The 19,285-nt window shown below is 32.4% G+C and overlaps 1 protein-coding gene across 2 annotated transcripts in view; it reads right to left on the reverse strand.

The window, feature by feature from the left end:
- Positions 1-19,285, reverse strand: part of LOC124354268 (ethanolamine-phosphate cytidylyltransferase) — a 42,413-nt gene extending 23,128 nt beyond the window's left edge. Inside the window, exons 1-2 of one of the 2 annotated variants that reach the window (XM_046804599.1) lie at positions 18,859-19,285; positions 15,259-15,396 (exon numbers count right to left, since the gene is read on the reverse strand). In XM_046804599.1, the coding sequence (XP_046660555.1) occupies positions 15,259-15,396; positions 18,859-18,896 (176 nt within the window). In that variant the 5' untranslated portion in view covers positions 18,897-19,285. The remainder of the gene's footprint in view (positions 1-15,258; positions 15,397-18,858) is intronic. The other variant, XM_046804600.1, reaches the window with a different exon arrangement.

The raw sequence follows: 19,285 nt of genomic DNA on the forward strand, positions 1-19,285 counted from the left end.
GAGCTCCTGTAAGGTGTTGGTGGGCTTGACGAAAGACTTCTCAAGTATTAGTGATGTTCAACTGTCCTATTACAATTAATTGCATGAATAAAATTCTTAAAATCACTTGTTATTTTTGCCTACAGAACCAAAACCACTTAAGACAATGCCAGAGTTTAAATACAATATTTTTTGTTTGTTACTACCTTTAATTTGGAGTAATGTAAACCATACAGTTGTATTTAAATTTTTTAATTACACATTTTTAAATTTCAAAATGTAAACAAATTTTTAATGACAAAATTTTTTGGAACTGAACGTTCCTAGTTATTTTTTGGAAGCGTAGGTTCTCAACTAATTTTGGGTAACATTTGGAGTTTATAAGTTGTTTAATAAAGAAACAATAAAAAACATTGCTTTAATGATCTGTGTCAGAAGATCATTATGACCTTTAAAATGAGGTACCACACGCCACAACTTTAATTTAAAAATTTCTCTAAAACTACCCCTAACAGATTTTTTTTTTGAGTTCAAAATAATTGTATAGAATTTTTTGGCACAAAATAGAAATAAAACAGAGTTTCTATCTTCATTTTTTATACCATTACAATCTGTAGGCCACGTTGTCTGGTTCACTCTATATAAATCCTTATATATAAATTTAGATTAATCACAAGAAACATTTATGTTATTAATTGGGCAGTCAAGTTAACCCATTTAGTTAGTTTAGACTGACGCAAGCTACTAACTAACCAGGAAAATTCATACAAAAATTATGGCAATAAATCAACCCACATTCCTGTACTCGTAAAAGACACAAGACCATAATAGTCTTGTCAGTCGGGTCTTTTGTAAGGAAATAGATGCCATAAAATTCATTGCAAATGGTAATTGAGTTCGGTCATAATCACGTAACATACATACAAACAGAGCGACCAACCATACACAGATTGTACCTAAACCGTACCAACACATTTGGTATGTATTTCTTACATAAAAATAATCAAAAAAAGGGCCAATAAACATATATATCCTATCTCACTTTGTTTATCAATTGTCTTTAAATATGCGTTACTTACAACAATGCAGGGGTACGGCATACCAAGTGTTGTGTAACAGGCTTTGCTGAAGTTCAATGCGAAATTTAAAGTCTATAGCTAATTTCATTATTGACAGATAGGATGGACAATAATACGGCAAAGAAATTTTTACATCCACTGACATACAAAAGAGAAATCGTGTTAGCTTACTGAGTGATCCAACACTGCTCAGCCAAGTTCCATGGTTCACATGCAACATCATAGAACTCATTCTTGCCTATGTAGAAATCAAGTTATATGCAAAAATTAAAGCCTACTGATAAAAATATTCTCGAGATATCTTACCACATGATACATTGACATTTTTGTTAATTAAATTGAGTTTCACTTCAGTGTATAAAAATGTCTACACACCAAGTAATAAAATTATGTTGGATGTGTTAAGATAATTAGACTACATGTATTAATATACCACATGTTAAAATCTCTTACAAATATACCGAGTTTGTTTAGAAATTTATTTATTTTGCTATTTTTCTGTTGCCATCATTGGAGGTTACACATAAGAACAATGTACAAATATTTGCTAATGCTCAGCCAAATCCCATGGAGTGATACACACCATAATCTAGTTCAGTGTTCCTGAAATAAAAATGAAGCTTCATACAAAAGTCTGTAGGTCATTTCATTTTCTTGATATTGTGTGGACGGACAGACAGACATACATAAATTAAATTGTTCCAGTCCCGTGAATGATAGGCTTCGCTAATGCTCAGCTAATACAATTCATACCACATATTGTAAATTGTGTGTTACAGTATCTCAATCTTGAGTAATTATTAGTATATTTAAAAAAATATTAGAATCTGTAACAAACCTCAGATGTTTTTTGCTAATTTCAAAACTTTTACATTGATGTTCTTAAGAAATTCTGTGAAGAGCTTGGATGTCATAGTCCAAGATTTGAAGTTTTAAGTTTCTTCCCCTTGACAACTCTCTTGTGAAACAAGAAATACACCACATAGGGACCTTGACCCTTTCCTTGCCAGTGAGTTCTTGTTTTCATTTATGCCTTCATTTTCCGACACCCATACCAGTTCTACTTGATTGTGTTTTGCCAGTTTTTTCAGCATTTGATGACAGCTATGTCACAGCCTTGAATCAAACTCAAGGTTCATAAAACTATCAGAACTGTTTGGATGAGACCATGGTTAGTCGCTTAATCTCTTAGGGTATTGACATTATGTCTCATTGTTTTTGATAAGGAGTTTATTGCCCTTCTACTAATCAGTTTCACAGCATTTAATAAGCATAGTTTATTATGATGGTTTCAACTTCAGTATGTAATGCAGTTATTGTGGATTCTGCTACTAAGGATGCATACTGACAGGGATAATGGAGAGTTGCTGAGCATCTCGTCCCTATTAACTATTCAAAAAACAACAAAAATTGATTCATCATGGTTTAAATCTTTAAATACGATTAAGAAAACTATATATCCCCTAAATATATAGAAAAATGAGATTTCAACATATGGCACAGAGTGTTGATAAAGTACTACAGTGTAGAGTCCATGTTGAAATATAATGTTATAAAATATGATAGTACTACCAATCCAAAATTGGTCAATATTCGGTCAAATACTATATTGATTCTTCAACAATATTATTCTACTTATTTTCATTTATTGATATTTCAAAAAGTCAGTTCAAATAATTCCTCAAACAATATAAATTGTGGTGATAAAATAATATAATGTTAAGTACAAATAAAAATTTGTGTAACATGAAGATAAGAGTATCTATAAATTAATCTTTTAAACTTCATCATTTGAATTTTCAGGTCAAAACAAGCAGGAAATGCCATATGAAGTCTAGTCCACCTTGCTTAGTTTACTGTCTGCTTGTCTATGTTTATTATGACAAAACTATACCTTTAAATTAAAAAAAAAAAAACGTAAAGTTCGAACTTTGAAATTGTTTAGTCGAATTAAAAAAGGTTTTTTAAAAGTTTCAACAAAATACCACTAAGTTTCAAAATGTGTATTTCTGTACAAAATATTCAAAGTAATATTTTTTTTTAACTAGAGATTTTATAAAAAATGTTAAAGAATAGTGAATCATCCATTACTTTTAGATGATTTTGATAAGTTTATTTTGCTAAACACATAATAATGGATTAGTAAAGGTTTTACTGAGTGCTATTCCTAATTTAAAACACACTATAGTACGAAGACACATTGTTGCAAGCCTGGCCATTTGGGCAGTTACTGCATCTTTCACTAAATGTATAGAAAGGTGCATGCAAAACTTCAGGTTTATAGCTAGTTTCATTTTCAACACGTCCTGCAGACAGATGGACAATAATACAGAAAATAAATGTATGCATCCAAATAGAAACCATGTCACCCTACTGAGTGAAAGACTTCAATGATGCTCAGCCAAATACCATGGTTGGATAAATACTGCCATAGAACTCATTCTTGTCTATGTAGAAATAAAATATCATGGAAAATATAAGGCTACAGATAATAATCTCTATGGATAAAAGTGTCACATGTTAACAAATCATATGGTTGTACTCAGTTTTTTTACAATTTTACTTTTTCTATTATTTTATTGTAGCTTTCATGGGATTTTATAAAACCAGTGTAAAAATATATGCTTATGGAGTGATGTGCACCATCATCGAATTCAATGTTGCCTAAATAAAAATTAAGCTTCATGCAAAATTTCAAGTGTATAGACCACTTCGTCTTCGAGATATATTGTGGTCAGTCAGACGAATAGATAGACAGACAGAAATGAAATTTTTACAGCCCCTTGAGTGATAGGCTTCGCTGACGCTCAGCCAAAACTCAGGAAACAAAGTTTTACCAGATTCAAGTCCACCATGACAGACAAAACCATTCATTAACTATCACAAAACTCAAGAAGGACAATACAAGGCCAAGGGCAGAAGTGGATGGCCCTGCGGAGGGCCACATTGATTATTACACTTAGACAAACTAGACTTCTTGCACCTTAACATATATGTACACAAACATTACAGATTAAATTTCAGGTTACTAGTGAGAGATGGGCTTAGTAAGACATGAAACAATACTTTCATCTTTCACTTGTTTTATTAACAGATTAATAAGGTTCGAAAAATGGGGATTATTATCCTATGTTATCATAGGAATAAAATGTAAATTCTACAAACTGAGGCTTAAGCATTTTTAAGAACAATATGTAATTTGATTTGACATATGTGTTAAGACTATCATTCTGTTGTGGAGTTCGAGAAGATACCAGGGCCTCACTTTATTCCATAGTGCTTTCATGATGTGAAAACAAAATAAATAAAATATTAATCTAGTATTTAAACTTACAGTGCTCAAAACTTAAAAAAAGGAATAGTACTCATAACACAGTTATGGTGGAATCTGTACCAGTGTTGAATTTCAGATGCTACACTAGGCGGAGGGTAAAATGGAGCTAAACCCAAAATTTACCATTGCAATAGTGTTGCATCCTGCCTAATTAAACATCCCTTATGTGATTGAACTTTTAATGACAATCCTTGCTTACCAAGCAATAATAAGCCAATTTCAATTCTATTGCCTTTGGGTAAAATCTTTGAAAACTTGTTTGAAAGATAAAAAAGTTTTGGTAATGTTATGATATTATGTTTGACAATATAATTTTTGAATCAAAATTGTTAACTAACTCCATGCGTTGAGTATATCTCTTCAATAAATCAATTATGCAATAAATACTCTCTAGCTGACATGCACCATGTATCTAGCCTAAAGGAGATGAATGATATATCATACGCAAGAATATGTTTGGAATATTTTTATATAATTACTAGCAGTTAAATTACTTATGGCTTCACACACAATTCATAGGCTTTGCAGATACAGAAAACATTGAAATAAGAATTATTGTTACTATCAAGCTTACACTAAGCTTTCAAGACTATAAATGTAACCAAATAGAAAATAGTGGTTAAATTAGTTAACCATTAATGGCTATGCTACACAATTGTTACACTGAACAGCTGATTATAATTAACTGGTTCTTTCACATAATGTAGCGATGTTGGAAAGGGTCAGTTCAATGTGAATGGTTAGTTTAGCTCCAGTTCACCTTCCTCTTAGTGCAGCATCTGAAGTCTGACTCTGCCTCAGACTTAACTCCTAGAATCTGTAGTCGTGTCTTCTGAAGAGATTCAAACAGGTTGGTGACAAAAAAGCTCAAGATGTATGTAAGTTCATTTTAAGCTTTTTCGTCATAGACTTGTTTGGATCTCTTCAGACAAATATGATTCCAGATTCCAAGAGTCGTCTGTGACAACATCAAATTTCAGACTCTGCACTAAGAGAAAGGTAGTCTGGAACAAAATTCCATTTACAGGCTCTTTCAATTAGTAGTATTTGTTTGCTGTGATGCAATTTTAAAGACTAAGATGAGATATTTCGCAACTTTAGAGACCAGTGGAGTATAGGCCGGAGATTTTCAAAATAAGAATAGGCCTATATGTTAACCAGGGATTCTAAGAATATCCCTGTAAAATTTCAGTACAATCAGTCCAGTAATATTTACGTGAGTGAGTAAAACACACACACAGACAGACATCATTAGATTTTTAGATAGGTCTAGTTTTGAAATGAGAATTATTTGACACGAGAAACTGCTGAGTGAAATGAGTTAAACCAATAACTCATAATTCCAACCCTTTGAGCTATGTTTCCTTAAGAAATTAACAACACAAAAACTTTTGATTAGATAAAACTTTTATCTAGGCATTCCAATCCAATTTTTATGAATACCTAAATCTATTCAATTCTATTTGTCAATAATAATTTGATTTAATACACAAAATTACCACATTTTTTAAAATTTCTGTTTAATAAAAGTTTTTTATAAGCTCAATGAAGTACTTCATACTTATATTTTTATTCCTTGAGAATGTTTTTGAAACAATTACATTAGATAAAAGTACATTAGTTGAATTTTCATTGATGGGTAACCCAAACTTTGGCGAGCTCATACGTACAATGACTACTATAATTTAATTACATTTATAAAACAAAAGCTTTAAAAATATGTCCAGTTTGTTGCAAAAGACCAAATGAATACCTACCACATTCATAGTTTTTTTATATTTTAGCTCCTTTTAGTTGGTTTGTCTACAAATATCCGTTATTGAATGAATCATTACACTCAACTAACATTCAATAAATCTACATATAAAGAGGAACACATTGATTATTTGTTGTATTTTATAGTCTGAGCACTTACATAATAAAATCCACTTTCTTTAATTAAACTAATATTTTTAAAACATAATTTTAATAGATGCAGCACTGTCCAATAAGTACAGGATAAGCTAAACACCAATAATTAGTATGATTAGAACCACAAACGACATTATGAGAATGACAGCACCACCATTCAAGAAATATTTTTAGCAAGCAGTAAGATTTGAATTATAATGTTCTAAACTATCATATTATTCTTTTCGTAGGATTTTATTAACAGGCTGCATGAAATCAACAATGCCACAAAATTTCCTCTAAGTGACACAGGTGTGTTGGTGGCAATTAGTTCCTCACTGACAATAGAACATAATTAGCAACACTTTATGCCTTTCCATGTAACGCTTTTATTTATAATTTTAAGGGTCATTAGGATATATTACATGTATTTCCATTAACTTAATCTAGAAATTATTATTATATCTTCTTGGAAATATAAAAGAAAAATATTTTAAAAGTTTTGAATACTAATAAGACAGTAGTGCCTCTTTTTTAAATGTGTCTTTCTTTATATGACCTTCGTCTCGACTGATAGAACGTTTAATAATATGTTGAATATTTACAACTGATAGTATTTCAACAGGAAACATGTCTTTCATCCACGAAGGTTAACTACTACGTTGCCTTGGACAACTTGTTTGGTGTGTTGAAAGAAGAACTGAAAACTAACTCGTTTTTTGATTACACCTGGAAAAAACAAAACACACCTGTTTGTCTACTAAACTAGTAAATTATATAAGAGACATAAATATATTACAGTTCAAGAGTTTGATGTATATACAGCATGGCCACTCATAACCTCTTATCAAATTCCAGGTTTATCCCTTCTTATTTAAGAGAAACAAGATTGAGAATATCATGTTAATACTTCAAATGAATTTGCAGAGATTCTGGGAATTTAATATGTACAAAAAATTATAAGTCATGCCCTCTACCTTCTGCTTTTACACAATAAAAATAACAGCTTGTAAATGAAGTTCCGTCATATATTTCATGTACGTAAAAATGTATGGATATATATTTACAGATAATCTATTTATGTACAACTACACAAAGTACAATGTATATATATATAATATAAAAATCTAACTGGTTTATACTTTCCAGTTGAACCTACCACTGGGCCCAACATAAACCGATGTGTCACTTAAATCTGGGCAACCTTATGGATGTCCAGGATAGGAACATCACTAACCACTAATGTTGAGAATCTGGGGTGCAAGGGTAATTCGATAGGTCTAGTTTACTGCGAGTTCGTCTAGTTGGTGGTGTTCGTTTCCCAAGTATCAGAGATTCTTGCTAGCGTCAACAAGGATGTGCCACCCCCTGCCTGCTTTTGATTGGAGAGGCTGGTTCAGAGCTGGTCTCCCCTTCTTTCGGGGGGGGGGAGGGACATGACTTTGAGATTAGTGCCCTATTTCTTCCTCATGGATTTCGATAGAAGGCGGGCCCCTAACCCCTAATATCCTGAATATCATGTCACTCCAGAAGCAACAAGTCCTTATAGGAATAAGTGCAATACATAAGCTTCTTGTCCTAAGAAAAGAAAACAACAACAAAATTTTGGAATCAATCTGTTCCTAATCAAAATTTCAGGGACACAGAATTGTCCCTTTTATAAAATAAACACATAATTGACATATGTTTTCACGCAGGTTTAATCCACGGTTTTCCAGGTTTTCATTGCTGGTGGCAGCCTTTGTTACAGTCCCACGAAAGTATTGTGGCTCCGAGTACATCCCACTGTCGGCCAATATATGAAGAAGTTATCTAATACGGAAGTTACTAAAGTGCGGTTAATTCGTGATCTGTAATAGACACCAGTACAGAGCAGTACTCCATAGTTGCCCCCAGAATATGTACATTATTACCTCCATCAATTACTGACTCTTAAATATGTTGTGTTTGATTATAAGGTAATGCAAAAATAGAATCATACCATCGCGATAATACAACTACAATGTAAATAAACACACAAACAGCTGTGGTTCTAGTCACAACACATTCGTTAGATTATGGTCATGGACTATGAAACAATATGACGTTAGGCTCCTCATAGACAATGGACTATTAGGTTTGATCAGTTCGAATTGTCCGACCTATCGTCTGACCAATGTGCACGGGGAAGTTGCTCAGATGAACCGGAGAAAGTGATGGGATTTCCGCCAGTCTTCATCCAGCCAATGCCGCTCTGACGATGAAAACAGACGTGTGTGGTAGATTCGGCCGGCTGGCTGTCTGCGGACTAGTGAAAATATTAAGCTGAGTTTACACTGGCAAGTGAACAAGCAGTAAGCAGTGGTTGATGAGTGTTGGAGCGGCACTTTAAGTTTAAAGACTAACGTGAGTGGCAGGGTGGTACCACGAGGTGCCGCTGATCCGCCGTCAACTCTAGACATAACATTCTTTCAACTACTGCTGACCCCTCAGCTCATTCTGTCATTGCTGTGCATCATGTCAGACTTTCCTTGTCGCAAATCTATTCTTTTCCTCTCCAAAAGGTGTCATATCATTCTTGTAAAAATCCAACTGACATTCTGGTGACTCAAAAAACCGAGTCGCATCTCTTATTAAACCAACGAACAGATAATAATATTCACCAAACCGAACTCTAGGCCTGGTCTGTGTGGTTAACACTGCATTTTTGGCCTGTGCAATCTATTTAATGTACGTATTTTCAAAATTCTACTTTCACTAAAGAATAAGAATCCAGAGATCCCATTTCGATTACTGAATAAAACTTAAACACCACTTGTATCACGGGCTCTATCGCTCTGTCTCTTTACAACTCATATCTGAATTTCTTGAAAAATCTATGTTTTTCTCATAATTTTAGATTTTGTTTAAAATTTAAAAATTATAATAATGTATATTATGTTTAGTATATTTAATAGAATAAATAAATTCAAGTAATTACAGCATGTTCAGCAGAGCAAATTTTTTAAATTATTAAGAAAAGTCATGTTCTTTAAGGTTTAATAGAGCTGGAATCAAAACTGTTGAAGACAGTCGCCTCAGAAGTAGAACGTTCATAGATAGTATGTACTGAAAAAAACCAGCCTATAAATTTTAGTGCCACTTCCCACCATATGCGTCCATAGTCCACTCGAGAAACGGACCTAACCTATCCAGGAAGTCAGATAACAATAATACACATTAATGATCAGTGTTTTGTTATCAATCTTATCTCTACTTATTTCCTTCCATTATCCAAGGTCCTCTAATCTATACTTGATATTCAAGCCGAAGATATCATACTTTCTTGCTTTTACTGTATTACTCTAAAACATAAATATATCAGATTTTTCTACTCCATATGCAATTGATATGATTTTTTACTTGACAGTGAGTGCTTTTTAGAACTTGTATTTGTGAAAAATATTCGCAGCATAGTAAAGTTCAATTGGTATTCGTATTCTTAAGAATAAAAACTAGATTTCAATCAAATTCTAACACAAAAAAGGAGTCTATCACACATAGCAAAAACAACACTTTTGAAGGAAGTATAGTAACTGGGTTCAAAATAAACGTAATAAAGAATCGCCACATGAATTCAGTGAGTCGACTTGATGGTGGGACTTGATGGGTAAAGAGTTCAATATTACATTGTCTGATACTGTGTAAAAGACAATCTCAAGAGCTGATTGATACAACTTCACTGTTATGAAATAAAAATAAAGGCCCAATTTTTTATGGGTATTCCACTTCAACATTGCCTGACACTTTGATAACGCTCATCCATAACCCACGTACAGACATAGACTATAATTGAATTCAATCTCACCTTTGGAAAAATGGCTAATGCAAAATTTAAAGACCACAAGTCATATCGTTATCAAAATATCATGTGATAAACAGAGAGAAATACAGATGAAAGAAAAATTTTGCTGTGAGTTGTAGCAAAACATGCAAAATTTCAAGTCTATAGCTTCAATCTATTTTCAACATACCGTGCGGAAAGTCAGGCTTCGCTAGCGCTCAGCCAACTCTCTTGGATGCACCATGATATTATTTGATGTTGCATATATTAAAATGAAGCTTAAAGCAAAATTTAAAGACTACCTTAGTAGTGTTCCATTTATCATGCAGACAGATAAACAGACTAAAGATAAATTTTACCAGCCAACTAACAGGCTTTGCTAACACTCAGCCTTTCAAAATAGACCATATAACATGCAGATAGGGTGGTTCTATCTCTTCATTTATTACCCTTCTTACCTAAATGTATTATTTCATAATGTAAAAATTTAAATATTAAGTCTAAGGTTTACAACAACTTTTAGATTAAAAAAAAACAGCATAATAATTATATATTTACAATTTAAACAGTTACAATTAACACCAGCTTTAGGCACAGGACTATTAATTATGGAGTACCTTCAGAATCATCACAGGAATTTATTAAAAGAAACCTTGTTGATGAGAAACTTTTTCAATTTTATTTTAAATTTATTGAATGTAGCCACAGATTTAAGTTTAATAGGAAGATTGTTATAACATTTTGATCCAATATACTTTGGTTTCTTTAAAAGAATTCGTAACTTATTGCTACTTTATTACGATTTTGAAATAGTTGTGATTATTTCCAACCAATTCCAGTTCCCAAAATTGCTTTTAATTGACAAAGTAATTAAAAAAATAAACATCCAATAAACCGTCATAATATTTTCTCTTTAAAGTATTCCTTAACGGATGTTCTATTATGAAGATTACAAATTATTATAATGGATTTATTTCTGTATTTTTATAATATAATTTAGATTATTTATAGCAGAAGCACCGTAAAGTGAGATTCCAAAAGATATTATTGGGTGAATATACAAGAAATAAATAACCTTTAATGTTTCTTTTTCTCCTCACACAGATTACTCAGTCTAATTAATGCATACAAAAATTGTATACTATCCTTATTTTCAACTATTTTATTACAAATTGTGACTAGAGGGTGAAATTTGTTTGTAGTTTGCCAAGTCTGAAAAGGAATTAAATTAGTTTTGTCTGCATTTAGGAGTAGGTTATTAGAATTAAAAAGTAATTTAAAAATTGTATGTCCAAAATTGCTTTGGTTTGTAGTTTGTTAATAGTTGAGGCTGTAATTTTCAAATGAGTGTCATCAGCATACAGACATAATATACTATCCTCACTGAGTTTAGGGAAATCTTTTAGGCAGTAAATGAATAATAAAGGATCAGGATATGGAGTGTCTCAGGGATAGTTCCCTGAGACACTCCATATTTTACTTCCTCCATTGAGATTTGGTAAGGAATTTTGTAATTGTTTTTAATTTGAAGAATTTACCACAAATTGTTAATTTTCTATTGCAAAGGTATGACCTTATCCAGTTCAATATGTTCTTTTGTACTCCAAAACTACCCAATTTTAATAATAATAACTCATGAGATATTAAGTTAAATGCCTTACTCAAAAATCCATGAACAAACCGACTACTTTACATTTTCTATCTAGACTGTCAATAATTCAATGATATTTCGAGATTAATCAGGTAACGATTCAAGAAGCTGTCGAATTATTTCTTAACTTCATAAGTTCTTAGAAACAGAAAAATTATTTTTTAGATTTTCCCGGATCTACAGGAAAATTCCCACTTTTTCCGTCAGGTCGCCACCCTGAACACACACACGCAGATTTATATATAACAAGATAGGAATACACTACACCATTTGTTGCAGGCTTTGCTAATGATGCATGCAAAATTTCAAGTCCATAGCTCATTTTATTTTTGATATGCCTGTGGAAAAGTACAGAATCGTACAGACAAATTATTTTTACATCTTCCAGCAGAAAAAGAGAAACTGTGTTACCTTACTGGGTGATAGGCTTCGACGATGCTCAACCAATTCCCATGGATGGACGTGCACCATTAATGAACCAATTTTTGTGAAAAATTTTAAGTCCACAGAAAATTTGTTTCTATTGATATCTTGTAGATAGATAGGCAGAAATAAAATATTTTAAACCTCTCGAATGACAGGCTTCGCTAATGTTCATCCAATAAGATACCTTTCCTAATCTCTCTTATTTCGAAAAAGGACAAATCAGTGAGCAAAGACAGGAAAAATTAACGATGAATGATGATGAACTTTAAGATTATTAATAATTATTGAGAAGACGATTTTAATATATCCTATGCTAGCAAATGTTTGGAATATTTTTACATATTTCTTAATCTTTAGTTTATTAATGATAATTATTTGACAAGAGAATCTACTGAATGAAATGAGTTTAACCGATTTCTCATAATTATAACTGATTCTTTGAAAAATATTTTCTTCAGACATTTACAACAGAACAACTTCTGACTAGCTGATTTATATATAGTTAAACCTTGTGATTCATTAGAGTCATTGTGAGTAGAAGGGAACAAATCACTGCTTCATTTTAAGCCATACATTTGACCTTGAGTTGGAATATCCATTGTATCAGTAATTAACTTTAATTAAGAATAATTAGAGTACTTAGTACAACAATGATAAAGCTAAAACTGGAACTTATGACTTGTACACAGACAATAGATTAGTTGTCAAGTTGACAGAACAATTAAAAGAATTATTTTTTTTAACATGACGCATTGGTTTTAAACAATTTTATCAATAAAGAATCTTGATTGTTAATTTTTATAACTCATTTATGCGTTACCTACAGCTTTGCATAAACCAAGCTACCCTCTTTGGTTTTCTTCTGAAGCAAAAATTTATTAATTTTTTTAACAGGGCCAATAGTACTAGATAACTGTAACTCTCGAAGAGCAATGTATCCAAAACAGCCATTTATAATTCTGTTGTCCCGATACATACTGTGTTGAAACTTTCCTAAAGCAATAACATTCTTGATATATTTTGGCCTCAGCCAACAGATGTTAGTTTAACATCCACTGACTGAAGATGGCTCTCCTAGCGAGGATGACATATTTATAGAATTCAAAAATTAAACAGAATACTTAGATGTTAGTTGTAACACTAACCATATAAACGTAAGAACTTAACATTCACAGTTCACATAATATTTTATACTCCATAAAAACTTTCTAAAGTCGTTCCAAAAAATCTTACTTGGTTAAACCTGTTTGAGATGCCCGAATATAACTCCTAAGTTGCCTACTGGAATACAGTAATACTGTAAGCTGTCTAATAAATCTGACAGTTAAAGTAAATACTATTGACAAGACAAACTGGTAATTTGTAAACTAAGAGGTCACTAAACAGACCAGAAACGTGTGCTATCTTATCAGATTTATGGCAACAACGCTTCTTCACATGACCACTTCAAGGCCTCTTATATGACATTGTTTCGTTTAGCATTTTATGACATGGATATCCCCAAATAAAGACCACATAGCATTTTGGTGGATTATAGACAGCCGCATCTTGAAGAAATGTTGGTTGTCATACGAAGCTAGTTCAGATTTTTAGTTTATTACAATATTAAGGTTTAATGGAAGAGAGGACTTCATAGCCTCCAATATAGCAAAGTTTTATTTCATAATTGTAACTAAGCAAGTGTGTACTTCAGATATTGAATATAATTTACATATATGTTTTCTATAAGACTCAAAAATAAAAAAACAACATATAAAAAACAACTGAAGCACAACTATCGATTCAGGTTGATGGCAGTAACCAACAGTTATTATATATGAACATTGTCAGATATCAACCGAGCAAAACCGTCTAAGGTTAAGAATTCCTTATATTCATAATTTTAGCAGACTGTTAAAAGAACTCCCTTTTCGTGTAGGATGAGATGGGCTGACTATATACAAGGGATTTAGCTAATTATGTAGGATTTAAAAAAACCCCCATTTTCTTAGCAGATTCAATTTTTCCAATTAAAAAGGGTAATAAAGTTAAAAGACAATGAGTCATCCAAAAGTAAATGTTTTCTTTTCCATTTTAAGTAACTGTGTATTAGAAGAAACATGAAATGTAGCTTGTGCTATAAAACTCATTTTATAAGTGTAGCCTGTATCACTTCAGCTTAACTGAACCGGCTTACATGGACGTTAACGTTAATTTTCATTGAAACTGATGTCAAAAGGACATTAAAGGTGTTGTAATAATTCTTCAATTGGGAAAATATACTACGGTACTGCAAAGCATTTTTTAATTTTTGTTCGTAAAAATATAAATATTTATTAAAATAAGAAGTCTCATATATCTTTTTTTGAGAAAGAAATTAATAATACTAAAAAAATATTATAAACACTAATCATTAATTCTATCATGTGTAGCATTGAAATCCTTGAAGAAAGTAAAATTAAATGTTTTTATTTATTTTATTTTATTTTCATTTATGTAAACTATGTCAACCAATTAAAACTGTATATATATATAAAAGATGTACAATTAAATACTGAAGAAAAGTACATGTACATTAGTTTGATAATTGCTTCAAAATAAAAATGTAAGAAAATATATAAAAGACTATATGGTCGTTTTCTTAATGTAGCTTATGTCATATGATTTTCCAGGATTGCCAACATAACAAATTTAAAAGAAGTTTTAAAATACATATATGTCACATCTGCGTTACTATAATAAGCGTATTACAAACAGTATATCTATAATGTACATAAAATACAATAATATTTGCTCTTCCCCCAATATGAAAATATATTTTAAAGAAAGACATTGATGGCCTTAATTCTATCAATCCTCAAGGGAGTAATTTAGAAGTGTGTATACATACATGAGAAGGTAAGCAATGTTTTACTTGTAATCAGTAGCAGCTGTAAGGTACCGTGTTTTTAACATTCAAAACTCCATCAACCGCAAATTGATTACAGTACTTGATAAGACAAACTTTATAATCGCATCAGTTGTTGTCAATGGTCAGTGTTGTATAATCGTGAGATTGTTGTCAATGGTAAGATTAGGTCAAATAGTTTTGTTCTACTACTAATCTGGCTTGTCCTACCTCTCTTCCTGCGTGAAGACTGGAGGACCCTTGTGCTTTGTGATCTCCTCGTCCGTGTGAATGCCCACTATGAGGTAGTCTCCCAGGGCTTTGGCCTGCCGCAGTGAGTTAGCGTGGCCAAAGTGCACCATGTCATAGCTGAAAATATTCTCTTCCTTAACAACACAGTCATACTGAATGAAATTTCAATGTAAAAATATAATGAATTATTGCTCAATTGATGCGTTATATCCGCATTGGTTAATTTAATCCAAACTGAAATAATTATAATCAAGTTAAATTGTCATGATATGCACTATTACCAACAGACATGAATAATGTAACCTAAATAATGCTATTCTCAAGATAGTTTGTGAACATACGGGTTATTCTAAAAATCAAAACAGTGAGGTTTCTATTAGTAAGTTCTTTCTACTGAAATTCACACAGCTTGTGACGGGCAAAAGCACAGCAGTTTATATCTAAACCTGTACGAGGTGTGATCAAAAAGTTCCAGGACTTTTTATATACTAAGGGATTGCAATGTCTCACAGCGATGCGGTTGGCAGCATTGTATTCCCTGACTCAACAGTAACACAGCTGTGTTTGCAGATCAATCATAATATCACTGAAAGTAACATTAGCACAGTTTGTTTGAGATTAGTTTTACAGAGTTTGGCTATTTTTTTTTTTATGAAAATGAATTTGAAAGAAGAGCAACGTGTTTGTGTGAAGTTTTGTGTGAAACTGAACAAAACGTTTTCTGAAACGTTTTTGATGTTACAAGAGGCTTTTGGTGAAGAATGTCTAAGCCGATCATGCTGCCATCAGTGGTTCAAGAGGTTTAAAGATGGCCGAACATCCACAGACGACGATGCTCGTTCCGGACGCCCTTCAACGTCAATCAATGATGACAATGTTGCTAAAGTGAACGCTCTCGTACGATCAGACCGTCGACTAACAATCTGTGAAAAGGCAGAAGAGTGTAACATTTCATTTGGGTCATGTCAGGAAATTTTAACTGAAAAACTTCAAATGCGTCATGTTGCAGCAAAGTTTGTGCCAAAACTGTTGACTGAAGACCAAAAACAACACTGAATTCATGTTTCTGAGGAACTTCTTCAAAAGGCAAATGACGACGAAAGCTTCTTGGATCATGTTATTACGGGAGACGAGACATGGGTTTTTGGTTACGATGTGGAAACAAAAGCCCAATTATCACAATGGACATCAAAAGGCTCTCCATGACCCAAGAAAGCATGTCAAGTCAAATCAAATTTGAAGGTCATGCTTACGGTTTTCTTTGACTGTAAAGGTGTCGTCTACTATGAATTCCTTCCACAAGGTCAAACAATTAATCGTTTTGTTTATCTTGAAACCCTCAGAAAATTGCGTAATGCTGTGAGAAGAAAGAGGCCTGAGCTATGACAAAGTGGTGATTGGGTCCTTCACCATGACAATCCTCCTGTTCACTCTGCATTAGTTATCCGTGACTTTTGTGTAAAAAACGCAATGACTGTCATTCCTCAGCCCCCCTACTCACCTGACCTGGCTCCAGCAGACTTTTTTCTCTTCCCGAAGCTCAAGAGACCCCTGAAAGGACGAAGATTTCAAACAGTTGACAAAATTAAAGAAAAAACAACGGAGCTGCTAAACACCTTTACGAAAGAAGAGTTTTCTGGGGCCTTTGATCAGTGGAAACACCAGTTGGAAAAGTGTGTAGTTTCCCAAGGGAAGTACTTTGAAGGAGACAAATTCGAATAACCTGTATGTTGTATGAATAAATGTATCAAAATTCAGTCCTGGAACTTTTTGATCACACCTTGTATCTGTGTCAATGTTGTGTTTACTAAAATATAATTACTGAGATTTACTATCATCAATGAATCTTCTTTATTCACAACTGTTTATGGTGTTAATTATATTACAATGGTGTTAATATAATATAAAGTGCAGGTGTTACAAATTATTAAGCTGGTTTCAGTTCATTAATGAAATGAGGAATTAATTTTACTAAGATTGAGTTCATGGTTAAGCTACTGTACTTGTAATAGGATCATTTGTCATCTTTAAATCTTCAAATAATGGCATTTAATGCAGATGCAAAAAAAGAAAGTAATGGTGGACATAATTTTAGTAAAAACTCACTGAAGAATAGTTTCTTTGAACAATCAAAGTTCGGACTGCGCAATATTGTGAGTTTAATGGATTTCTTTTAAGAAATCAAACAAATTATGATTTTTTAAATTTCTTGGGTGTAGTTCGGAGTTACACAGCCCATCAACAAGTACGATATCTGACTGACTGTTGTTTTGCAGGGAAGTTTGTTTTGTGTGGATTGGTGAACAGTTTAATATGGAAGAAAAGCTTGGATGTCCTGGAGTGGTGGTGGAAACTGACGAGTGCAAAATTGGAATACGGAAATAAATTAAAGGCAGGTTAGTAGAAAGAACTTGGATTCAAGTTTAATTGAAACTGTACCAGAAGGACAAAAACGTGGGGGTAGGTATAGAATTGAGATTTGTCCTGAAAACAAACGAGATGCTAAAACCCTCATTTCTCTCGTATTAAAACATGTACAGCCTGGAACAACCATAGTCACAGACATGTAGAAAGCGTATTTTGGATTGAGTGATTGTGGTTTTGTCCATTTTACTGTCAACCATAGTGAAAATTTTTAGATCCAGCAACTGGTGTCAACACTCAGACAGTTGAAAGTTTGTAGAGAGCCGTAAAAGTCTTAAAAGTGGTATACCAACCAACCTTCTCGCAGATAATCTTTGGGAATATTCATATAGAAGAGAGATACGATTTTCTGAATAGGACACGTCCAACCACTTCCTAAAAGCAGTTAAAAATTGCTGCTACCCAGGAGAAAACATGCAGATAGTTCAACAAGTTTCCAATTTATATTCTAATTATTGTTATAATTTATTTTTCTATTCCAAATGATTGTTATAATTTCTTACTTATATATTAGATTTCCTATTATTGTTTATAATAATTTGTTTGGTTGTTCTGGTTCATTTATTATTTATGTTATTTCTTAATTATTTATGAGTTTTCCTAATTTTGGTTATAATAATATGTTTGATCATTCTGGTTCATTTATTATTTATGATATCATCACTTCAAATATTAAATTAATACTTTAATTTAAAACATATGATTGGTATTGAGGACTATAGACACTTTTATATCGATTGATTGTCTAGGATTCTAAATTCGAATATTAAGTATCAATGATTATATTCTTCAATATAAAAAAGGGTCAGCTTATCGTCCCCTACCCATCCAAATTATCATGTGAATATTGATAACACTATCAGTAACTTCCGCCAATATATTCAAATTTAATATATTTAGACTACATTTAAGTTATGAAACTGGCTGCATAAGCCTAAGAACTAAGTATTAATTCCTGTTAGAGTACCTAATATTTGTGTGCTATTTTAGGCCTACTAAGAATTGTTAAGTTCTTAGATAAAAATGTATAAACAAGAATGGAAACTAATTTTTAACTATTAAAAAACTAGACTTCACATATAAAAGTAGCCTACAATAAAATTAAAACTAATTATACCGGTGAAAAGGTTAGAATACATCAGTTAACGGACTTACCATCCATCACACCACACACGCACTTGTTTTTTGTTCATATTTGCTTCAAAATCCTACTGTCTATAATGTATTATTTGTAATGTAATTCAGCGCCAACAATAATAAATCATAAAATAGCATACAAAATATGTAGAACTAAACTCAACACTCACTACAACAACTTAACCAAACATTAATTCTTTGACACCATTAGCCTAGATACTACCACTTCTCTACTTCACTGCTCACTGCTGTCACAACGAATAAACGAAACCTTCACACAACTATAAGCAGGCATAAACTTGAAGCTAAGTAGTAATGTATATACGAGAAATAAGATTGGTGTATTCAATACTGCTGACTGAGATTGACGCCTTTGTTTTCTCGTCTGTCGTCTGTTGAGTGAGATGAACTGATTGCCGTCGGTCAAGTAAGTGAACAGCTCTGT

This window comes from Homalodisca vitripennis, chromosome 2 (assembly GCF_021130785.1).
Source record: "Homalodisca vitripennis isolate AUS2020 chromosome 2, UT_GWSS_2.1, whole genome shotgun sequence".
NCBI classification, from domain to species: domain Eukaryota; kingdom Metazoa; phylum Arthropoda; class Insecta; order Hemiptera; family Cicadellidae; genus Homalodisca; species Homalodisca vitripennis.